General features: G+C 38.6%; 1 protein-coding gene across 4 annotated transcripts in view; it reads left to right on the top strand.

Annotated features, from left to right (window-relative positions):
* The window catches only part of TTC33 (tetratricopeptide repeat domain 33), a 21,528-nt gene extending 6,252 nt beyond the window's left edge, over positions 1 to 15,276 (top strand). For all 4 annotated transcript variants that reach the window (XM_005875983.2, XM_005875982.2, XM_014547518.1 and 1 more), the window contains 3 exons: positions 10,271 to 10,352; positions 12,015 to 12,146; positions 14,311 to 15,276. In XM_005875983.2, the coding sequence (XP_005876045.1) occupies positions 10,271 to 10,352; positions 12,015 to 12,146; positions 14,311 to 14,664 (568 nt within the window). In that variant the 3' untranslated portion in view covers positions 14,665 to 15,276. The remainder of the gene's footprint in view (positions 1 to 10,270; positions 10,353 to 12,014; positions 12,147 to 14,310) is intronic.
* The last annotated feature ends 5,086 nt before the right edge of the window (positions 15,277 to 20,362 follow it).

Here is a 20,362-nt window from a genome sequence, read left to right as displayed (position 1 = left end):
TAAGACCATCCTGCATATCAGATATTTACATTACGATTCATAACAGTAGCAACATTACAGTTATGAAGTAGCAACGAAAATAATTGTATGGTTGGGTCACAACATGAGGAACTGTATTTAAAGGGCCAGAAGGTTGAGATCCACTGCTTTAGAACATGTACGTTTTCCGACTTGCTGTCAGTAGTGGGATGAAGAGTTATGAATTCTATAAGTTTATGTTTTATTTTTTAAAATATATTTTATTGATTTTTTTACAGAGAGGAAGGGATAGGGATAGAGAGTTAGAAACATGGATGAGAGAGAAACATCGATCAGCTGCCTCCTCCACATCCCCTACTGGGGATGTGCCTGCAACCAAGGTACATGCCCTTGACTGGAATCGAGCCTGGGACCCTTCATTCCATAGGCCAATGCTTTATCCACTGAGCCAAACCGATTAGGGCTAAGTTTATGTTTTAAAATCTGATCTAGGTGCTAAATTAAAGAAATAGGTTTTAAAGTCACCTTGAAACATTTCCCATGGAATCTGAAAGTTTGTGAAAAAGCCTTCAAGATTCTTAAAATGTCTCTGCTCTGCCAGCCTTTCTGTTCTGTCTAAAGTAGAGTAAAGGCTTTGGTCGTGGCTCAGTGGGTGAGCATTGACTTATGAACCAGGAGGTCACGGTCCGATCCCAGGCACATTCCTGGGTAGGGGCTGTGCCGGAGGCAGCTGATTGATAATTCTGTCTCCTTTTCTTTTCTCTGAAATCAATAAAAATATTTAAAAAAAAAAAATATATATATATATTTAAAAAATATAGAGTAAAAACTCAGTAAAATGTAATCCAACTTACTGGTTGGTAGCAGATGGTGTAATTCCTGGAAATGTTCTCTGTGATATGGTGGACCAGATAAATTAGACGTTTTCCTGAATAACTTTGAGGGTGTGTGTGTGTGTGTATGTATAAATATGTAATAGGTGCTCAGTTATTTTTTCCGACTGACTTCTTATATACTTTAGTAAATATGGAGTTTGATAATAGTTTAATTTATTCTTAGCCCTTCCTCAGCTAAACTCTTATACTTTACTTATATGCACCTTTTTTTTCTTTCCCCTTTGCTGTTTCTCCTACTTTTCTTATTCCTTTTCCCCTTCTTCTGCTTAGCTCTTTCAGTGGAACCAAAATTCATTCTTCCACAGATCAGTGTGGAAAGGACACATTGTTTAATAGGTTGTGTAAAGAAAGTTGGAACTTTGTATAGAAGAAGAAAAAAGGATCTGTATCTCATACCACATACAGAATGAACTCCAGAAGAATCAAAAATCTTAGTGTGAATAAAAGAAAATATACAAAGGTATCTCTATAACCTAGGAGTGCAGAAGGACTTTTTTATTTTAAAAATTTCAAATCTATGTTAAAGTTGAAAGAATAGTTGAATCTCCCATATTGCTGACTAGACTCAAAATGTTATTTTTTAAAATTAATTTAAAAAAATATATTTTTATTGATTTCAGAGAGGAAGGGAGAGGGAGAGAGATAGAAACATCACTGATGAGAGAGAATCATTGATCTTTCTCATGCCCCATACTGGGGATTGAGCCCACAACCCTGGCATGTGACCTGACTGGGAATCGAACTGTGACCTTCTGGTTCATAGATTGACACTCAACCACTGAGCAACACCGGCCAGGCTTAATTTAATTTTTAAATTACATTTTACATTCAGTATTTTTTGAATTAGTTTCAGGTGCATAGCATAGTGGCTAGACCAGTGGTCGGCAAACCCATTAGTCAACAGAGCCAAATATCAACAGTACAATGATTGAAATTTCTTTTGAGAGCCAAATTTTTTAAACTTAAACTATATAGGTAGATACATTGTTATTAACTTAATTAGGGTACTCCTAAGGCTTAGGAAGAGCCACACTCAAGGGGCCAAAGAGCTGCATGTGGCTCGCAAGCCGCAGTTTGCCGACCACGGGGCTAGACTATCATATACTTTACAAAGTGATCCCCCCAATACTTCAAGTACCCAGCTGGCACCATACATAGTTATTACAATACTAGAGGCCCGGTGCACGAAATTCATGCATGGGGCAGGGGATGTCCCTCAGCCAGCCTGCACCCTCTCTAATGGACCCCTCTTCTCACAATCTGGGACCGCTGGCTCCTAACCGCTTGCCTGCCTGCCTGTCTGCCTGCCTGCCTACCTGATTGCCCCTAACCACTTCTGCCTGCCAGCCTGATTGCCCCCTAACCGCTCCCCTGCTGGTCTGATCACCCACAACTGCCCTCCCCTGCTGGCCTGATTGCCCACAACTGCCCTCCCCTGCCGAGACCCGCCTCCTCTGCCGGGACCCACCTCCTCCCTGTGCGAGGCGGCGGAGATGGAGATGCGGGACCGGTCTCCTCCGCGCCGTGTATAGCTGTGGGACTCAGCGGCCACCAGGCACCGCCTCTGCTGTGTGCGCACGGCGATGTCACGCGAGGCTGTCGCGCGAGGGCATGACGCCACCTAGGCTTTTATTATATAAAATTATTGACTATATTTTCTATGTACTTTACATTAGATTAAAAAACTCTTAATAATTGCTTTATTTATCTTCCTATGCACATATATACACTTAACTGTTTATCAGAATTTTTTTGCTGATTTATTTGAAAGTAAGTTGCAGGCATTATGACCCCTGGTTCCTAATTCAGCATGCTTCTCCTAAGTGTAAGGATTGTCTTTTACCAAACACAAGAGCTGTCAAACCTATGAAAATGAACTGTAATCTGACATCTAGTCCACATTTAGATTTCTCCAACTTTCACCTAATTCAGCTTTAAATAATTTTTTTTTTTTTTGTAAATTAGGATCCAAACAAAGTCCACAGCTTGCATTTGGTTATTGTATCTCTTTAGTGTCTCCTCGGGTCCCCTGCTTTTATCCCCCATGTGACACTGACAGTTTGAAGAGTCCAGACCAGTTTTCTGTTTGATTGTTTCCTTACCGTGTTCCTCTATCTCATGCATTTCTTGTAAACGGAAAGTTGGGTTGAGGTTTGATTTAGATTCTGATTGAACATTTTGGGTAAGAAAACTTCATGTAATGTTTATGCTTTCCACTGCCTCGTATTGGAGGTAAATGACATCAGGTTATTAGTGCAGCCTCTGAAAGACATGCCTATGCCGGTCTGTTTGCTGTGTGTAATATTTGCTGAAAGCCATATTTTTATAAAAATCTTGAAACATTTATCTTTGGTGAAGGAAATATACTAGGAAAAGTACACTTGACATCATGAGGACTGTTGGTTTTTTTGCCCTAAAGATACGATTTTTTGAAGACATGTGTGATGAAAGCAGGAATAGTCTCTGAGCAGGTTATTGGTCGGACAGAATACTCCCAGACCAACCAGAGATCTAAAACTAGGCCCCGTGCTTGTGACTGCTGTCTGCTATGTGGTAATGAAGAGTCCGAGAAATTAAAAGCAGTAGTGCTGAACAAGTACTAGGTCTTTCCTTTGTTTTTCTGTTCTTTTTTTTAATTTTTCCTAATTGGTAAGGGTGGTTAGAAGATTTGTTTATCATTTTTGTCATAAATGAGTCAAAGTTCAAAAAGCAAACAGTTTAGTTTCTGGGTCTGTTACTATTTTTCATTCTGGGTGTAATCTTTTATTAATATGTTTCAATATAAAACATAAAATGTTGCTTAAGCTCTAATATATCAGTACCTCAAATTGGGAAAGAATGGTAGAAAATAAATAGCAATCAAGGACAGTTAGCAGCTTAACAGCCTAATGTTAGATTGTGAATTCTCATTTGTGGTATTTTAGGCACAAAGATTTTTTATCTTTTATAACTTGGTGAGATTGATCATTCTGTTCTTAGTCGGAAGAAAACTAAGTGTAAATTTCCCACACTTATGAAATCACTTTCAGAACACCCATAAAACATCTTTAGAAATTCCTGCAAATGTCTGTTCAAAGTTCATTAACGTTGTTGTTTTTGCCTTTTTCTCTGGACCACACTAATGAGTGGAAGGGAGAAGCTGTTAAGTTATTGCCATGGTATTCCCTCTGAATTTCCTGTGCCGAGGAGGGATAGCAACTTTGTCGATAAACAAAATAACTCTTGTTTTTTGCTTGCATGTGAAAACATTGAGTCATTTCATTAAAATCAGCTGGATTAGAAGCTCTATTTGAACGAAGGACAATGAGATCAGTAAGTTTTTTTGCTCATTAGTATTTGTTTTAGAATAGTGTACACACAGCTTTAGGAAATAACTAAACAGAATTAAAGGCATCTAGGGGAATCGAGCAGTTTGGTGATTCTATGCCAAAAATAAGTAGAAATAATAGTTTAAAATATCTAAGAGAATATTAAACTTGGTTGAAAATAAGTAGAAAATAATAGAAGCAGAAATAGTGAAGTTAAATTTTAAAAAGAAAGCCCAGCCCCTGCTAGTACTCGCATGTGGATTTTGAAGCTATTTTACCTCTGTTCAGAGCCTAGCTTTAGCGTTTCTACCTGCACAAACCTGGCAGGTTACTAGCTTTTTAAGTTTCGGTTTCCAGTTTCCTCAGCTGCACAATGGAGAGATTTATCTCATAGCCCCTGGGGGATTAAAGAGCAAGTGCATACAAAAGCTGAGCATGCCACCTGGCACCCAGCACCCTCAGTACCTGTACTTCAGATATTATATTTTAGGATGTTATGCATGATTGGTATATTTCATGTAGTGTTAACGTTTTTTTGTAAGATGTTGTTCAGACATTTTTTTTCTAGAATTATTACTAACTAGGATATACCTTCTCAGTAGTTACAGTGTGTCCTAACTTTGATATGTTGGCTTTTATGGTTTCAACCACTAGATGGTGATATTTGATTGTGTAGCTAAGTAGTCTATTTTTTCTTTGAGAATTAGTGCGTATGTGTGTGAAGCAGGACTAGAATTAGAATTTACCGTGAACTTGTCTCGTCTAGAAAAGTATACCCATCAAAGTGAACTCGAGGGAGACTTGGCCACGTAACCCACATGGTCTTGAGTGCCAGCGTGGCTGTATCTCATGACAGTGATCTTCATCTTGATGTCATTTGTTCCTCTCTCTTGGCTCCTTCTCACTGGGATACAAGCATAATCTAACAGCATCCATTTAAAAGCTTTGGTTTTCTCAGTGCTTAGAGCACCACCTCACCACCCCCCCACACCCCAACTCCTGCCCGGACTGAAGGGTCTCAGGTTCCATTCTGGTCAAGGGCATGTACCTCGGTTACAGTTTTGATCCCTGGCTCTGGTTAGGGCATGTGTGGGAGGCAAACTGTTGATGTGTCACTTTCACATCGATGTTTCTCTTTCTCCCTCTCCCTCTCCCTCATCCCTCCCTTTTACTCTCTAAAGATCAATGAAAAAAAAATATCCTCTGGTGAGGATTAAAATAGTCACTTTCACATCGATGTTTCTCTTTCTCCCTCTCCCTCTCCCTTATCCCTCCCTTTCACTCTCTAAAGATCAATGGAAAAATATATCCTCTGGTGAGGATTAAAAAAAAAAAAGAAAAAAAGCTTCCCTTGACTCATATGCCCTACAATTTCTCCGCTTTCCTTCTCCACAAACTCCATTGCTTGATGGATTATTCTCTCAGTCCATTCCACTCAGGTTTCTGTCCCCACTCATCCGCTGACCCGCTCTTACAAAGATACATCTCTGTTCTCATTTACTGTGCCTCGCCGGTCCAGCACAGCTGACCCCTCCCTTCCTAAACACACTGCTCCCTAATCTACAGCACTGCCGTGCCTGTCCTTGTTTCAACGTCCACACCTTCATTTTCTTTGCTTGGTCTTTTCTTTTGCTCGTTTTCTAAATATTGGTGGGCCACAGTGTTTAGAAAGTACTTCTTGTCCTTTCCAAATACAGTCTTTGCCTTCTTAAACTTCCATGGCCTCCTGCTCTCAGCACCATCTCTAGTCTTCCCATCTGAGTCCTGGACTTTCTAATATTCGATGCTTGCTTTATACCCACTTGGGTATCTAGTCAGTATCTGAAACGTAACATGTACAGAGCAGAACTCTTGATTTTTCTCCCAAACATCTGCTCCTTTCTAGTCTTCACTGTGTCAGTGAAAGGCCCCACCCTTTACCTAGTAACTGAAGCCCAAACGCCAGGAGTCAACTCTGCTGGCTTCTGTGCTGACCAGAGCTCATCTTCCCCAGTCACCCCAGCTCCCTGCCTTTGAGACCATAAGGCCCTGGCAGCTGCTGTCCTCACAGACCAAAGAGCCCCATGTGTGGTGCTAACTGACAATGAAAGACCTCGATGCTGGCCAGCTGGACCTGTGGATCCTCTGGAGAGACGGATCGCACACCAAGAGTAAGTGGGTTAAAGCTTGTGGGGAAGACTTCGATGATGGGAGGCAGGCTAAGCTTTTCCTTCTTCCACCACCGGACTGCTTCCAAGACACACGGTTCATCCAGTCTCTCCGAGGAAGTTCTACAGGAAAAGCGATCATCAGGGTTGGTTTTTGAAGCTGATGCCAGCTTAACATACACCTTGTATTTATTCTCCCGCTTTCCTGCCTCACTTCTCTTTTTCTCCCTCGCTCTGGCTTCCCTGGGATCCTGCTCCCACAGAGTTAGTTACCTTAGGCCTCAGACTCTCTTTCCCAGGCAACCCAAACTAAGACACCATCTTGGATTCCTTTCCTTTTTCTTTTTTTTTCTCACTTCCAAATCCAATCCATGTTGAGTTGACCTGTTTTTCAACATAGTCCAACTCTCTTTTATCTTCCCCTCTGTTTTCACCTTGTCTAGTCTGCGGTCATCTCTTACCTAGATGACTCCTTGTGTAGCTTCCTAACTGGTCTCCTGCTCATTCTCACTCCCCCACGGTCCATCTCCCCGGGGCCCCCATCACACACATACAGTGAAACCCATCTCATAACCACTGGCCTGCTGGTCCCTATGTGATTGTGGCCGTGGCTACTTTCCCTCCCCTTCCTCCTGCTATAGCCAGACTGGTGTTCTTTCTTTTCCTCAGTACACCGGTGCTTAGTCCTGCCTTGGACTCCTTCTGCCCTTTGTCTGGAATGAACTTTCTGCAGATCTCCATTTGGCTGAGGACTTTTTCACATTCAAATCTCAGCTCAAATGTCTGCGTAGAGACCTTTCCTGACCATGCATTCTGAGTGGCCACCCGGTCACTACCTACCACATCACTCCAGTTGCTTTTCATCATGGCATTTATCATATTCTAACTTGTGTTTGTTGTCTTTTTCTCTTCACATGCAGATGTTCTAGCATGTAAGATCTAGAAGAGTAGGGTCCATTTATATCTTTTAAAAAATTTTTTTAAATTGAATTTATTGGAGTGAAATTGGTTAATAAAATTACAGGTTCGAAATGTACAATGCTCTAATACATCATCAGTATATTGTATTGTGTGTTCAACACTCAGAGAGTTAAGTCTCCTTCCGTCACCATTTATCCCCCCTTTACCCTCTTCCACCTGTTCCACCTTCAGGCCCTTTTATATCTTGTTGAATGCTGCATCCTCAGTTCTTAGACTCCTACCTGGCCCAGAGGAGGTGCTCAATAAATATTTATGAAGTGAATAAGCTGATAACTATAGAGCTTGTTAAACTTGAAACGATAGTAAATGAGAAATTTAATTAGGAACAAAGTAGCTAAACACTGATACTTGTATCTGGTGGATGAGTGTGCTATCTCACTGCCTGGCCTGGTCACCAGCTGGCCCGTGCCTCATGGAGGTGTTATCTTCCCGGCCCTTGTGCAACCCTGGGCTGTTCCTTTGCTTCCTTCCTTGTGCTGTTCAGTTGGATACTGTGAAGGTTGCCTATAAACTGGCTGAATCAGACTTGGGTCACTTATTAACCATAGTGACTCTAAACCACGTTTTTATCTTTTAATGCCTCCTATCCAACAGCTGCAGTAGGGCTGTGCCTGCTCAGTGTGTTCCAAACTGAAGTTGAGTTAGTAGATACTCGGTGGAGCGTATCTGCATCATGCTCTGTGAGAGCATAACAAGGGAGACGGTTGGTGTATTAGGTGCCAAGTGTCCCATGACCTGCAAGTGGTGTTACCCTTTACTCGTAGGCCAGGAGAAGGGAAGCACCCATTGGTGGTCTTGCCTGCATCTGTTATTTCCTAAATGATCATTTTAAAAATGGTGATATTCCTGTCACATTTATCATCTGTTTTTCGCCTATAGAGAATTTTCCCTCATAAACATTTATTTACAGTTTATTTCTAAAATTTAGAAGGAAGATTGTTCTATCTTTGTCCCTTACAAAGGTTTTGCACATAGTGGTCCCTGCAGTAGATCTGGCAGCCGTCTCTGCACATTCGGATGTGCTGCATGGACCACCAGCCTTGGTGGGATGAGTCTTCAGCTTAGTCACACACAGTCTGCTGCTGCGAGATAACAGTGGCAGGTGAGGCGGGCTGAGCAAAGCCCGCTCCCTCCGGGGCCCTCACCGCTGCTGGCTGTGGCAGACTGATTCTCAGCTGGCCGTCGCCCATTTGCATGTGCCCAGGTGGCATCAGACCCTGGAAATGGTGTTGCCCATTTGTGTTATTTCCTAATAAAGGAACTATTCTATAGCAAGGTGAATACAGAGAGAATGTACTTTTGTTTATGTTTTTCGACTTTGTATTTTCTGCCAAATTCTGCCTCTGTTTTTTTTTTTTTTCATTCTCTGTCCCCTGCTTACAAATCAGTACATTTTTAGTCATGTTTGGTTTGGATCTTCTCATGCTGGGTAGGGGATTATACTTTTTGTATTTTCTGCCAAATTCTGCCTCTGTTTTTTTTTGTTTGTTTGTTTGTTTTTTTCCGTTCTCTGCCCCCTGCTTACAAATCAGTACATTTTTAGTTATGTTTGGTTTGGATCTTTTCATGCTGGGTAGGGAATTATACTCAAGAACACATACAGAGGACATGAGGGAACTGGAAAATAGGCAACAAGAACTGATTCAAGAGAAGATAGAACATGATGGGGCTTAATGTACTATGAGAGATATTAAAATCGGCTCATCCCCCCCTGGTTTTTATTAGCATTAGCTGGGGACTTTGGAAAAATACAGATGCCTGAGTCCTACTCTGAGAATTTCTGTTTTAATTGATCTGAGGCAGGGACCAGCTTGTGTGTGTGTGTGTGTGTGTGTGTGTGTGTGTGTGTGTGTGTGTATGTGTATGTGTGTGTGTTTCCTCCATAATCTCCATAGATCATTCTGTATGTAGTGTGTGTGTGTGTGTGTGTGTGTGTGTGTTTTTCCTCCATAATCTCCATAGATCATTCTGTATGTATCCAGGAATGAAAACTGGTGGATTATATATTTTCTATTTAGCTCTAGAAACCAGAACCAGTAGCATTGGGCGAAAGGTACAAGACAGAAAGGTACAATGAAAAATGTTCTGGTAATTAAAACTTTCTCCTCCTAGAAATACTCAAGTATACATGAGTTAACTTTCGTGAAGGATGCTGTGAAGATGACTGCTTTGGGTAACATGTAGGACTTGCTCATTCCTTACATTTATTTGTAGAAAGGAAGAGTGCTTCTGTGCTGCTGCAGGTTTGGCCTGGAGTGTGCAGAGATCAGTTTTGGGCACGTGGAGTTTGAGATGTTTTGGGGACATCTAGATGGAGATGCTAGTTGACTACGTGGCTTTGGAGCTCAACAGAGACGTGATGAAGAGAACATCAGTGAAAGGTGTGGTGGAAGTGACCTCCATACTTGCTTCATTTATTCAGCCCACATCTTATCCACGTGCCTGTGTTCATAGTGATGGACAGGACAGTGCTTCTGTGTTCATGGGCCTCATAGGCAAGGTCACTGAACACTGAAGGGTCTGTACACAATTCCCGGCAGCTTCTTGCCGTCTGTCAGCTAGACGGCTGCAGTCTAGAGCCCAGGGCTGCACCTGGATTGTGAAGTCCTCAGAAAAGTTCTCTGTAAGACATGTAAAATGACTGACAACATGTGCCGACATTGAGGTTAATGAGAAAAAGAGAAATTCTTGTGGTGATTGCTCAGCCCAGGAAATAAAATCTTGGAGAAAGCTTTTCAAAATCTTTTTTATTTATATTTTGCTTTTATTTTTTTCTTTTGGTCTCCTTTCCCTTTATCTCTTAAATTTTCCTACTTTTTGTAACATCATTGCTATCAGTTCTTGAATAGAGATATTGCTTGATAAACAATTATTCCTTAGTATCTGGTTTTTAAATTTGGTCATGTGCTCTCAAGTACTCATTAGAAATATGATATAAATGTAACTTTAACAACCACAGATATCGAGAGGCGATTCAGAAGTGGGATGAAGCACTACAGTTAACCCCAGATGATGCTACCCTGTATGAGATGAAGTCACAGGTAAGGGCTATGAAGAAGGCCACTTTCATTATGAAATTGCACTGTGTTTGTTTGATGAGCTTGATGAACCAAAATAGCATTTCCTGCTATTTTCTTTTTACTACTAAAATACAGTTTATTTGGGGAGAAATTGTTACGATATTATTTATGACTTTTTCTTATGTATCAAATTAGAAATTTGTTTACCTTCATAATTCAGTTAACTGCTATTTCAACCTAACTATGATATGAGCAGATGGGCATCTTTTAAAAAGTCTCTGGTAATCTCGTAAATAAATGAAATGTGTTTGTTTCCCTTGGAAATTAATTGTAGTGGATTTTGCAATAACTTTCTTCTAGTGGATTGGATTCTAGATGATGATATTTCTCTGAAAAATGGCCTAGTCCTTAGCAAAACGTCAGAATAGGCTCAATTCATTAATAGTTTAAAAATAACATTTGTACTTAAAAATACATTTTTAATATTTTGTGGGAAAGTTTATAAAGAAAACCTCTGACCACTTGGATTAAATTATCTAAGAGAACTTCAAATCTCAAAGCATTGATCATATTTTTGGCAGGAAATAGTTGCAATGCCGCCTTCATCCATGTGCCTAACATCTTTCCTGATGAGCTCAAACATAGGGTACATTCTTTATCAGCTGTGATTTTAGTTTATCCAGGAAAACCCCAAATTCTGTCTACTAAATAAAAGTGGTATGAGGACCATAATTTGGATAAATAATTTTCTTTTTTTAAAAAGTGTTTTTATTGATTGTGGGGGAGGGGGAGGAAAAGGGAGAGGGATAGAGAGAGAGAAACATCAATGAGAGAGAAACATCAATTGGCTGCCTCCTGCACGAACCCTACTGGGGATTGAGCCCGCAACCCAGGTGGGTGTGTGCTCTTACTGGGAATCAAGCCAGTGACCTCTTGGTTCATGGGTCAGTGCTCAACCACTGAGCCACTCTGGCCCGGCTAGATAAATCATTTTTAATCTTGAATCTGTATATACATATTAAAGGCAGGATTTGTGGTGAATTGTATGAAATGAGTTGTTTAATTTGGAACTTGATAATGATGATTGTTTCACAAATTTTGTGAAATGCACGTGGTCCCAAAGATTATTGATAATATGCAGCCCTTTTTTTTTTTTAAAGGTGAAGGGTTCAAGAATGCCCTGGTTTTTCTGGTGTGTAGTGTGAAGAACCCAGTTGTGGGGAGGCCTGTGGAATGTTTGCATGGCTTTTATAGCAGGAAGGTGTTCACTGGGGTTAGGGTGGGTGGTTGAACACATTTAAATTTACCTAGTTTAACAGCAAGACCTGGGGTACCCTAAAATCCACATTGTAAGTGGAATAAATAGAAGTGGAATTGAGAGATCAAATAGTTCTGAGCTACCATGGTGAGAGTATGACGGCATGGTTCTGACTGATGGACAACAGTGTTCAATAATTGGAAAGGGAATGGTTTACATTTTTATAGTATTTCAGGAGAAGGAAGAAGAATGTGATTCCTGACCCTGAATGGCAGTGGAGGAGTCAAAACCACTGAAATACTATGTTTACCAGACTGAAAATATGTTTTTAAAAATGGAAAGAGTTACTTATGTATGGTTATCTATTAGTAGTTTGCTAGTTTATGAATATTACTGACAGGTTTTGTTTCTTTTTTTGACTATAGGTCCTAATGTCACTTCATGAAATGTTCCCTGCAGTTCATGCAGCAGAAATGGCTGTGCAGAGAAATCCACATTCGTGGGAGTCTTGGCAAACTCTGGGGCGTGCTCAGCTTGGATTAGGAGAGATAGTGTTGGTAAGGAAGTCAGATATCTGATTATAATGCTAAAATTTTGTTGTTTTAATATTTACTTATTTATTTTTAAAGATTTTTTAAATTGAATTTTAAAGAGAAAGGAAGGGAGAGGGAGAGTTGTGATGGAGAAACATGGATCGGCTGACCGGGAATTGAACCGGCAACTTTTTGGTGCATTGGACAACTTCCAACCAACTGAGCCACACTGGCCAGGGCTATGATGCTAAAATTTTATTTTGACATGTTTTGATCAGCTCAACCCAAACGTTAGTCATTTATCAAATCTATGTAAAAAATAAATAGCCAATCAACCCTTAAAGGTATTAAACCACAAACACAGGTCAGAGTTATTACTGTTATTTACATCATAAACACCAATTCAATCAGGGTCAGAATATTTTTCAGGTAATTTGAATTATGAAAGTTAATAAAATTTCACATAGCCTGAATGCATCCTGACCAGGATCGAAATCGAAACTTAGATCTATGCCCTGACTGAAAATTGAACCTGCAACCTTTTGGTGTATGGGGTGACACTCCAACCAACTGAGCCATCTGGCCAGGGCAAAATTTTAAGTTTTTTAAATAAGAGTACTCATTGGTTAGCTGTTTTATTTTTTTCTATTTATATGGTTTTGCCCATTATATTGTGAAGTTCTTGGAGGAATTAAAACTTATATTTTGTCCTCCTTAAATGTTTTTTAGGGCTCTATTTGAAGAAATTCTAAATTTGTAATATTTATGTAAACTTAACCTGTTCTTTTGAAAGACTGGAATCGTTAAAAATTACTCAATGTCATAATGAAGGGATACTATGAAAAATATATTGAAAACAAGCTAAAATTTCTGACATAACAATTCTTATTACAGGGGTGGGCAAAAGTAGGTTTATAGTTATTTGTATGAAAAATAACACAATAATTAATAAATAATAATACAAGAATAAACTCTTTATTTTGTGCACTCACAACTATAAATCTAATTTGCCCCACCCACAGATATAAACATAAGAAAATACATAGTTAAATAGAACGGATAATAAATTAAAAGTCAATAGTTGGTAGATCTCTATAAGTAATTATTTATATTTTTATACAGAATTGGGTGTATATGTTGGAAAATGAATATAGACTTGGTTCTTCATTTTCTAATTTTTTGAGGTGTAAAGGTAGGTCTTTTTGGTTTTTTTTTTAACTTGAGATTTTTCTTTTTTAACAGGCATTTAGTGCTATAAACTTCCCTTTTCTGCTTTTGCTGCATCTCATAATTTTAGTGTATTTTTATTTTCATTTGTGTCAAGATCTTTCTTAATTTCTCTTTGATTTCTTTTTGAACTTACTGATTGTTCAAGAGTGCGTTAATGTCTGCATATTTGTGAATTTTCCCATTATCCTTTTGCTGTTGATTTGTAGTTTATTCCATTTTGGTCAGAAAAGATGGTTGACATGCCTTTTTAAATTTGTTAAGACTTGTTTTGTGGTATAACATGTTTTCTGTCCTAGAAAATGTTCCATGTGTACTCGCCAAGATGTCTGTTCTGCTGCTGTAGGGTGAAAGGTTCTGTGTAGGTCTGTGTGGTCCGTTGCTCAAATCTTCTGTTTCCTTATTGATGTTCCTCCCTTCAGTTCTGTCCATGTTGACTTTATATACACTGGTGTTCTGATGTTGGGAGCGTATGTTTTGATAAGTGTTATATAATTATGGGGAGTCGACCATTTGTCGTTATGCAGCGTCTGCCTTGATCTCCTGTGACACTCAGTGCATGTTAGCATTACTGTGATCTAAACTCTTGGCTTCAACGTTGTGCATTTCTGGTACCTTCCTGATCCTGATTTAGCCCTGGAAATCACTGGATTCATGTATTAGCTGATCTGCAGAAGCTGAAAATGTGTTTGCCTTGTTTTGAGCTATAATATCAGTACCTCTATTTTGATGGACTTTTAATCCTCATCAGCAATTTGTCAATCCCTTTCACAGTTTTATAACCTTTGTTTTTTTCTTCATAGTCATCATCCATGGTTAGGGCACCGCCCTAACTTCCATCCTTACATTTATATACTATATTTTATATATATATACATGCAGATATTGTGGATTTTGCTAAACACATTCATTTTTTTTTAAAACAATGCAAGCAGAAAAACCTGGCCTTTTCTTTCCCTAGGCAATTCGAAGTTTTCAAGTAGCCCTTCATATCTATCCAATGAACCCTGAAATATGGAAAGAAGACCTTTCTTGGGCAAGAAAGCTCCAGGAGCAGCAAAAGGTAGCCCAGAGGATTAAAAAAAATGAAGCACCAGCGGAAGTCACACATGTCTCACCAAAGTCCATTCCCGACTATGACTTTGAAAGTGATGAGATTGTTGCTGTTTGTGCAGCTATTGCTGAGAAACAAAAGCCAGTTTCAGATAATAAAACAATGGTTATTGTGTCAGCTTCTGGGACCGTGGAGACTGTAAGTGAGAAGGAAGATGGGGCCACGGCCCCAGATGGCTCCGTTTTTATCAAAGCCCGATGAAGCTTAGCAGGAGCTACTTGAATCCACCTGTTTGATTGCCACAAAGTTTTAGGCAAACAGGCATTTACTCTGGAGAAACAGGGTCACACTCCTGTTTGTAAAATCAGTTTTTCAGATGAGGCATATACAAACTAAAGGGTAGGATTATTATAGAGTGTTTGGACTCTGCTTTGATAAGTTATGATTTAAACTTAAGATTAGAATTCTGACTACAATGGTTTTTGATGAATAAACTTAATCCAAATGTATGAGTGAATACATTTTAAAGACAAAACTTGGAAGTGAATGCTCCAGTAGTCAATAACTTGATGGCCAGTGTTATTAAAATATTGACTTTTTTATGACAAAGGAAGTGGGTGATTTCTCTCCCTCCAAAAAAATATACTGCTATTACTGTTCACTCTTCTATTTTTCTTGTTTTATTAGAGTAACTTCGTCATGAAGCTTGAGTATTTTGATGTTCATGTTTGATTCAAAATTGTCATTTGGTTATAGGTAGATTCTTTGCAAGTTCAGCTGGAAATGCATGCAACTGTGTGTGTTCCGGACATTTTCTGTAGAGACTCTTACATCAGATTGATGCTTGTTTTGACTTTAAAATTACTATCACCATGGTAGTTGCCACCTTCAGTATTTTATGGATGTGGGAATTACTGATACATTGTCAGAATGATGGTTTTAATTTTTTAATTGTTAAAGTAGACAGTCCTTAACACAAGTGAGCCATTTTTGAGATGTGCATTATTTAAATGAATGGCTCTTATAGCTATATCATAAATTGTATGGCAATGTTGTCCTAGTCAAAAGCAGTATTTCCTTTATTTTTAAAAGCTTAAAAACCTTGTCCTGGTTGGTGTGGCTGAGTTGGTTGAGTGTTCTCCCATGCACCAATAGGTTGCTGGTTTGGTTCCCAGTCAGGGCACATGCCCAGGTTGTGGGCTTGATCCCCAGAAGGGTGTGCAGGAGGCAGCCGATCAATGTTCCTATCTCTCCCTTCTCCCTCTCTTTTCCTCTCCCTCTAAAAAGCAATAAAAACATTAAAAAAAATAAAAAAGAATAAAAGCTTAAAAACCTTGAAAATAACTTATCTTTTGCTTATAACTGTTCAACTGATGCTTTGGAATTCTTTGTCTAGATAACTTGTTCGGAACTGCTCAGTAAAATGAGAAATAACCACAGTTTTAAATAACTAAATTATATCTTTCTAAAAAGAAAACAAATGTAGTGATGTTAAAATCCAATGAGTTAATAACTTAGGCACAGCACACATGGAGACTGAAATGTGATTTGTGATAGGATCTCGTGAATAGAGAAAGGTATATTGAAGAAGTAGTTCATTGAAACAACACAGTTATAGCCCCAAATCAGTATTGTCATTGCTAATGTGAACTGTTATTTTTATAGCACACCCGTTGTAGTACAGTTACATAGAGCTGCTGGGCACTGTTACTTCTGACCCTCAGGAAGCTTTATTGGTGTGAAATTACTTTTATCCTTGGTGGAGATGAAAGTAAGTTACTCTGTTTGAAGAAATCTTCTGTTGGAGCATTTGTTGGATGCATGTAAGTACTGGTTTCTATTTTTCTGAGATAATTTAAGGTTTTCTTTTAGTAGAATGTTTACCTCTTTTTTTTTTTTCAGAGTCTGAGAAGTCAGCACTTGCCTTGAAAGGTATTACATTTCCCCCCAAAGTTATATTAGAAATTTATCTCTGGTTGGAGAGGTTAATTTTAGAATGATCCAAAAAACAAATATCAATTATATTTTATTTTATGAAAAATGTTCTCAAAGGGTGGGTAGTTGGGTGTCTAGAGAAGTTGGTATGTTGTTTTGAGTTAATGGGTATTTGTTTATTATATAATTGGTGAATAAGTCATTTTTTTTTCTGTATTTTAAAGATTTGCCTATTATTTTGTGTTGTTAGCTTTTGGAAAATTAGGTTTTTTCTTTCTTATGTGAAAATGAAATATGTAAAGCACTTGTATGTTAAGTTGCATATGAAGTACTTGGTAAATGCTAGCTTTTTCTATGAAGAGGTGGAATTAGTTTGGAGATATTTAACCTGAGTTTTTCCTGATCTTAAGAAAGGAGGAGAACTTCTTTGTGATTTTTTTTATCTGAAAGTGAGGAGTCACTACTTTTGATAGTATAGGACAGATGGTCATCAGTTGGGGGTTGTTCCAGAAGAGACAAGACCCAGGATGGGGTGCAGGTTGCCACTAGATGCTGCTGAAGAATCCGTGTTCCCTTTGAAGTGACATCTGTAGGCCAGGTTCGTCTCCTTCTCACTCACATAAAGGACATAGGATGGTTTACACATGAGATGGAGGAGAAAGAGAAATCCTGAATTATGGAGAAGAAAGGCAGCTCATTTCTCCAGGCCCCAAAAGATGCTTAGCTAACACTCTTTTGTGCATGAAGAGAAAATGGCAGACATTATTTTATAGGGAGGTGAGTACTGAAATGCTGACATTTACTAAACTTAACTGACTGAAATAAATTCTTTTGAATCTGAAAGAAAAATAATTGATGTTCATGGTAGGATATAAAGATGTTTAATATACTTCCTGAAACAACACTACACATTAAAATTATATGGAATACAATTTGTATTTTTCTTGGTGGAAAATTGTATGGCATAGACACTCATTAGTCAGAACACTGTACATCCAGACCATGCCTGCTAATTTGAGAGTCATGTATTATTCTCTAGACAATAGGTTCTTGTCTTGTTTTTCATCTGAAATCTAAGAAATGCTACATAAACATTGAAAAGTCATGCAATGTATAGATCACAGAACCTAAATCTCTTGTAATTCAGGTCTATGTACAGTATTTTATGGTAGTTTTAAGTTGATGTCATATGGCAAAACTATAATGAAGACTTACATCAGAAAGGATTGTCTCAGAAAGCTGGAGTTTCCATGATTATAACTTATCAGTACAGCCTTTTGAATTTGAAAATAAAGTTATGCTTTATGTCATGTTGTCAAAAGCTAGTTTCATTGCCTTTCCCAGCAGTAGGAAAACGGTCAGTCATTTCTTAATTTCAGGCTTCATGAGTCAGAAGCCCTTCCAAATTGACTTTGGACTTTTATTTCATGACATAATGTATCCAAATGAGTTGTGAGTTGACACAAGAACCAAAGTTTCATAATTATCTTCAAATCAATGATAATATTAAATTTTTTTTTCTGAGAGATTATTAAACTGATAGTGGATTTTGTAATTGATGGCATTTTAGGATTGAAAAGGTAATGTGTTGTTTTTAAAACCAGTAATATAGAAAGGATGCGAACTTCTTTTACCAAAATAAATTGAAATATGTCACTTTAGTCATTTGCAATTCAATAGGCCCACTTGAATGGAAGAGAAGGGGCAGCCCTATAGCTAGCCTACCGTGAAACGTGCCTTAATGTGTGTTGTGTGTGAACTTCACCTGTTGTGTGTGCCAAGGTGGAAGAAAGGTTGAGAAACGTTGATCTTCACTTTGTTGGGAGGCAGAGGGTAGAGATGGCTTCTTTTCACAGTGCTTCTTTGGACATCTATTAGCCAAGGAATCCTGATCTCTCTCTTCCCTCCCCCCTCCCTCCCCCTCAGGAGAGGGAATTTAGGATAAATAACTGGACATAAAAGCTCCTTTCTCTCCTTCATTTGGATTCATCTTGCCTGCAGAGAGCCAAGCTTAACAGATACGTAAGCTTGGCAGTGAAGGCTCCCTGCCTCTGTGGTTGGGCAGGACTGCCCACGCTGGGTGAGTAGGTCTGTCTAATTCTGGGTTTGATATTAGGCGGCCGTTGTTGGCATGAATCTAAATTACATCCTTTAACCTAGACTTCTTCAGCAATACGTCCGCCATACTGGTTCTCCACCTACCTGACTTCTTTTGTCTCTCAAATGTTTCAGAAGTCAGGAGGGGGCATGGGTACTATATGCCCCCTCCTAACCCCCAACAAAAAATGAGTGCAGATTATATTTCAAAGTAAGCACGAGACAAACCAAATTAGGAAATTTTTTCTAATTCTAGATTTTTGTGGTAAACCATGGAAATTCTATTGAAATGGGTAATGTTAATTACAAGGTAACATGTAAACATTTGTTCAGGATATTTAAAAGGTCTACTGACTTGGAATTGTGATAGACCACAATGTTGACTTTAGTTTTAATTGGAAGGAAAGAATGTGAGACGAACCATGATATCCTCTGTGAACACGGTCAACTTTCTTACATATAATAAAACACACCCATTATAAACTTACAGTTTGAGGAGTTTAGACATGTGAATGCCTATGCAATCACCATTACCATCAAGATACAGAATATTTCCATCGCCAAAAAGTTCTCTTGGGCTCATTTGCAGTCATTCTCTTCCACCCCAACAACCAGTACTGTTCTGTTCCCTGTGACGATACATTAGATTTAACTTATCTAGAATTTCCAATACAACATGTACTTTGTGTCTGACATTTTTTGCTCAGTATAATACTTTTGTGAACCATCCATGTTGAGATTTATCCATGTTACTGTGCATGTCAGCAATATGTTCCTTTTTATTGTGGAGTAGTATTCTGTTGTGTGAATATACCACAATTTGTAGCTTTTCATATTATTGATGGACATCTAGGTTGTTGATGAATATCTTGAGTTTTGATCTGTTATAAATAAAGCTGCTATGTATACTAGTATGTGTTACAAGTTAGTGTGTGGATATGTTTTCACTTCTCTTGGGTTAACTACTTGGGGGTGGATTTGCTGAGTTTTATGGTAAATATATATGTGACTGTAGAAGAAACTGTGACATTTTTCCAATTTGTTTCGTACCAACAATGTATTAAAAAGTTTCAGTTGCTCCATCTCCTTGCCAGTGCTTGGTATTGCCATTGTTTTTTATTTGAGTCACTTTAGTGGATGTGTAGTGTATCTCATTGTGTGTTTTTTAAAAAAATTTCTTTATTGTTTAAGGTATTACATATGTGTCTTCATCTCCCCTATACCCCCCCCCCCCATGCCCTCAACCTCCCTGTTTTTCATTGTGGTTTTAATATACATTTCCCTGATGATGTTGGGCATCTTTTCATTTGTTTATTTGACATTTGTATCTTCTTTTGGGAAGCACTTGTGCAAATCTTTTGCACAATTTTTTTTTGGGTTATCTTTATATTGAGCTGTAAGAAATTTTCTATATTCTGGTTAAAAATCCTTTATGAGATCTATGGATTGTAAATATTTTGTCCCTATCAGTGACTTGCCTTTTTGTTTTCTCTTTAAAATATTTTTATTGATTTTTAGAGAGAGAGGAAGGAAGAGGGAGAGATAGAAGCATCAATGATGAGAGAGAATCATTGATTGGGTGCTTCCTGCACACCCCCTACTGGGAATTGAGCCTGCAACCTGGGCATGTGCCCTTGACTGGAATCGAATCCAGGACCCTTTAGTCCACAGGCCGTCGCTCTATCCACTGAGCTAAACCAGCTAGGGCCCTTTTTGTTTTCTTAATGTCCTTTGAAGAGCAGAAGCTTTACATTTTGATGGAGTCCAGTTTTCATTTGTTTTCTTTTATGTTATAGTTTCTTTGGGCTGAGAATCTGCTTACTCCAAAGTCAAGACAGAGTTTCTATGTTCTGCTAGAAGTTTTGCAGTTTTAGCTTTTACAGTTAGTTAGGTCTGTGATCCATTTCAAGTTAATTGTATGTATGGT

Source organism: Myotis brandtii, unplaced genomic scaffold (genome assembly GCF_000412655.1).
Source record: "Myotis brandtii unplaced genomic scaffold, ASM41265v1 scaffold478, whole genome shotgun sequence".
NCBI lineage: Eukaryota > Metazoa > Chordata > Mammalia > Chiroptera > Vespertilionidae > Myotis > Myotis brandtii.
This window is presented reverse-complemented; position numbering and strand designations above follow the sequence as displayed.